General features: G+C 59.1%; 1 protein-coding gene across 1 annotated transcript; it reads right to left on the reverse strand.

The window, feature by feature from the left end:
- Positions 1-300: 300 nt before the first annotated feature.
- On the reverse strand, positions 301-1,332 carry LBRM_31_2470 (putative 3,2-trans-enoyl-CoA isomerase,mitochondrial precursor; the record flags this gene model as incomplete). Its single annotated transcript, XM_001567190.2, has 1 exon — positions 301-1,332. The coding sequence occupies one exon, from the start codon at positions 1,330-1,332 to the stop codon at positions 301-303; it is 1,032 nt and encodes a 343-aa protein (XP_001567240.2).
- Between the last annotated feature and the right edge of the window lie 3,379 nt (positions 1,333-4,711).

The following is a 4,711-nucleotide window of genomic DNA, read 5'->3' on the forward strand; positions in this document are numbered from 1 at the left end:
CGCACGCTGCACCATCGGCCTTGCTCGAGACGCGGCGCGCCATGCCAGGAGTGGTCGACAGCGCGTCTATGGGGCACGGGCATACCGCTCTCTCCTGCCGCCGCGCGCCTTCGACAGGACTGGGTGCGTCAAGCGGAAGGGGGTGATGCATACGCATGTGCCTGGGCCCCACAACCTCATCGTGTATAATCCTGAAGAGGGTAGAGGGGTGCAGAGATAGGGTTGTGCAAGGAAGGGCGAGAGTGAAAACAGAAATGGGCCTGCACGCACGCAGGGGATCCGACCGAGCGTCACTTCGCTTTACTTACGAGAGCGGCTCTTGAGGCGCTGCAGGTAGCGCTCCAGGTTGTGTTGCACCTCAGGGTTGAGCACCATTTTCATAAATGCGTCCGTATCGCGCTTCCGGTCTTTATCGGAGGCAAGCATCTGCAGGTACTCACGGCGAACCAGTTCACGCGACATCAAACGGGGCTTCTGTGGCACGCTGAGGAAGCGTTCCGCCTGCTTGTAGGCGACTTCGATCGTCTGCTCCTCATCGGGAGCCACCTCGTCAATCAACCCGAGCTTGTGGGCATCATCAGCCAAGGGTGTCTCACCCAGCTGCAGCATCCGCTCCGCCTGGCGTGAGCCCAGAAGGTGGCAGTACGCTGGCACCGTCCATGGCGGGGCGACAAGTCCTAGCTTCGTCTCGTTAAGGCCGATGCGGTACAGACGGTTGATTTTCGTGGTGTCCTTCGGTCCGCGAGCCATGACGCGGTAGTCGCAACCCATCGCGATGATGCATCCCGCCGCCGGTGCGTTGCCCGTAATGGCCGCGATGATCGGCTTGGGAAAAGAGTTGAAGATCAGCCACATCTCCTGGAAGCTCTGCCAGAAGCCAGACATGCGCTCAGGGTTCGGGTTGTGTACCTCGGCGAGGTCGAGTCCGGCTGAGTAGACTGTCGGAATCGCAGAAGAGATGACTACAGCCTTCGTCTCCTCGTTGCTGCCAAGCCACAGCATCCACTGGTTGAGTTCCTGGAAGAACTCCAGGCTCAGCGGGTTCACCGGGGGACGGGCCAGCTGCACGTTCGTGATGCCCTTGTCACTCGTGTCGATCCTCACAAACTTGGGCACCTCCGTCGGCTTCCTTGGCGGCTCGACCTCTGGTTCCGGGTGGTGGCTGTGCTCGTGCCCGGCATGAGCGGCTTTCGGGGCTTGCTGACAGCCCTGCTGCAGCCCACCAGGCGGTGCCTGCGACTGGAGGCGGTGCTGCGGAAGCTGCAGCAGGGCCGACGTCACGCCGGCAGCGCCGGCACAGCGGGTGAGCGAGGAGGAGATGGCGCGGCGCATCGCTGGGGAGGCCGTGCGACGTCACAGAGCAAAGAGTCGGTTCAGCGGGCACGCGTGATATGGCGGGTCTTTTGTAGCGACCTGGCGGGTGGCGGGTGGCGGGGAGGAAGGAGGTGCGACAAGAGATTCAGGAGCAGGTGGAGGAGAGCGAGGACGGATCAGCCGCGTGCGCGCATGTTGTGGTAGGGCACGCACGCAGTCCAGTGCCCTGAGCGTCGCTCGATGGGGCACACAGCACGAGCACAAGACAGGCAGCGATACGACATCTGTCGTTCCCGCGCCACGCCGCATTGAGACGCATCGCTCTCTTCGGCCAGTCATGCACCGTGGCAGGCTTAGTCGGTGCACTGCGCGTTGGCACCGCAACAGCGGAGTGCTGCCACGCGAGATGAGAACATGGCCGTATAGGTTCAGGAGATTATTTTCATCCAGGGAGGCCTATCAGGCATGCCACATGGGTGTACCCTCAGCCTAATGGAGCCTATGACAGGCCGGATGATGTGGTGGCGAGTAGCGCTAGTCACGAGCTATATTAGGGGTGTCTCATTCATCGTTGTACGGCCCCGGCTTCAGGCTTTGCGCACCCTCATGTCAGAGGTGACCTCACAGTGGCCGTCATCATGCTGGTAGGCGCCTGGTGCATGTCTCAGTGTGGTTCAGGTTCACCACACCGGTGAGTAATGAGAGGTCGCATGAGAAGGGTTTGAAGTGACGCTGAGACTCTGACCATTGGCATAGTTGGTGCAAACCTGTCCACTGGCGTAGATCTTCGCGATGCAACACCGTCTAGGGCCTGACCTCCGACATTAGCAGCGGTGAGTCACTCTGAGTTCCCCACATCGTAAGTCCCTAGCACTGTCACAACCAGAAGTGGGTCGTCATGGGCACGGATTGAGAGGCTGCGTGGATTTCTCCCACACAGCGTAGGAGTACCAGGCTCTGGGATACCATGCACTGAGGTGTGCTTTCTCCCCGGTCCGCCGGGAGAGGAAGCAGAGAGAGAGAGAGCTGAGCCTCTCCCCCCCCGAAGAGGAAAGGTCGAGAAGGCCCAGTGCACCGGCAGAGAGGTCAGTTGTAAAGGGGGAGAATACCTGCAGACGTCGACGGAGCAGAGAGAGAGCTGAGAGAAGTCATGTGGTAGCGCAGCGAAAAGAGGAGCTAAAGGGGGTGACGGGAGTGAGCGAGGATCACTTCAGCCTAAGGAGAGGCCCGTGTGATCCCTCTGCGGGGGTGAGAAAAAGCGGTGCGGAGGGCACTTTGAAGGGACGCCTCTTCTTTGGCGGTGACGGAGCCCCCCCTTCCTCCCGAAGAGCCGCGCACTTTATGTACTGGTGGGAATGGTGGAGGTGAGAAGGCCTTATCTGTGTTGAGTGGCACATAGGCGTCGCTTGGGCACGAGTGCGACCCACAGCCGTGGAGAATGCCACAGCGGTGACGGCAGAGGAGGGAGCGGTGCTTGTGCTTCACCTCCTTGATGTAGTCCCTCACCTCCAGCTGCAGCTTCTGCGTGCCTCGTCTGCAGCACTTCTCGTATATGGTTCAATCGTGCTCTGTCGAGCAGTCCTGTGTAGCGCATTCGGCAGAACACCAGTGTGTGACAACCCGCACCCACTCCGGTACTTGTCAGAGATGATGGATCGACATCGTTTGGGAAGGACCTGAGGGCGACGGCCCGTTGTCCTCGCCCGATAACTCGCAAAGGTCAGGTCAGGAGTGGGAACGTAGGCGGAAATGTTCACAGGGTTGTGCGACTGACTCGCGCTTCTCGTACCACCACAACCCCCTTTGCAATACCTTCGACTGCGCTACCCGGTGATGGTCGTTTTCCCCTTCCGCTGCACCCTCGAAGCGCTTCCTCAAGTGTGCCGTGAGCGCTGGCGTGTTCCCAGGGGATCACCACCTCGAAGGAAGCCGCTGCCTTGTCTAGCGGCATCGTTTCCTCATTCACGACAGTGGTGACGACCACACGTCCATCACACTTTTCGCCGGGCACGTAAGGAAATGCTTCTGGCTACTGTGCGGCGCTATCAGTGGCATGCAAGCCACTTCACAGTGGGTTTGGCCTACTCTCTGCGAAGCTGTGCGCTGATCTTTCGTCGCCGTGGCTGCCTGGGTGACGGTGATGACCGCTCTTGTCGATGTGCCTGAAGTATGAGCTTGCTTCGGTTGTGAGGAGGGCGCTACGAAAGGCGAAGCTCATCTCGTCAACCTTGAGTGAGGTGCTGTAGGTAACAGTTTCGGGGTAGGCATCGTAGGTGGACGAGACAGGCTTCCAGGCCACGAGTAGGGTCCTCACTGCCGTGAGCAGATGGGGCTGTTGTAGTGCTGTATGGCTAGTAGGGACGTTGGGGGGGGGGGGTCACGTCGTGCACGAGAGAGTGAAGCGCGGCATCCAGGAGAAACAGCGAATTCGCGCGACGCACAAGGCCGAGACGGAAAATGTCAAGCGAAAGCAGGCGTGTGTTGTGGCCCATACGTACAGGAGTGAAAGGCGGACACTAAAGCAGATGATGGCTGAGGTTTGACTTTGCTGGGCTTTGCGCGGAGGCACACGTGGGGCAAGAGGCGAAGCAGAATTTTGCAACTTGAAATCGGAATGAGACCCAGACTGCAGAAGAGCGCAGAGTAGCGCGCAACTCAAGTGCGGACTTGACCCTCTGTGGCATGACCAGAGAGAAGGCAAGGAGGGGAGGGACGTGGGAGGGGATGTCAGTACTACGGAGAAGGGGACAGAGGGATGGAGAAGGAATGCCACAGTTGTGGAGCACTTCCGTATAGATTTTACTCAGTTTTGAATACCTCACTCGCACAGTGGAGAACTCGTTGTACCTGGTGAAGGGCAGCAGCAGCAGCACGGCGGGGTTCATCCATCGTAAAGAGCCCTGTAGACCCTCCCCGTCCAGATTCACATTCGGTATGACCCCCTCATCACAGCGATCTGTCACACTCTTGGCTGTATGGCACAGCACTCCTTGATGAGCATCACTTCAGTTTCTCTCTCTCCGAGGTTCTTACTGTCCGTGCCATGCCAGCAGCAGGTGTTGGACGGCTTTGACAGTATGCAGGTGAGCAACATGAGAGATGGCACTATAGCACAAATAGGAGCGCACAACGCACCTCCTCGTGAAACAGAGTATAGCCGCACTAGTGGCAACCACTCACGACGGCAAGAAGCAGGCGAGAGACTCACCGACGTAGTTAGGCAGCAGTTCCGTCTTGCCTTGTTTCTCCGCTTCCTCCACATCCGCCATCCCTTCGATGCCGCTCAGCACTAGCATGCTCTGGCACCCAGTGGCGTTGCCAAAGGCCACATCCGTGGTCAGCCGGTCACCGATCATGATGCACTCCTCTCGCGGATTCGTGATACCCTCTGCCTTGA

This window comes from Leishmania braziliensis, chromosome 31, assembly GCF_000002845.2.
Source record: "Leishmania braziliensis MHOM/BR/75/M2904 complete genome, chromosome 31".
In the NCBI taxonomy this organism is placed as follows: domain Eukaryota; phylum Euglenozoa; class Kinetoplastea; order Trypanosomatida; family Trypanosomatidae; genus Leishmania; species Leishmania braziliensis.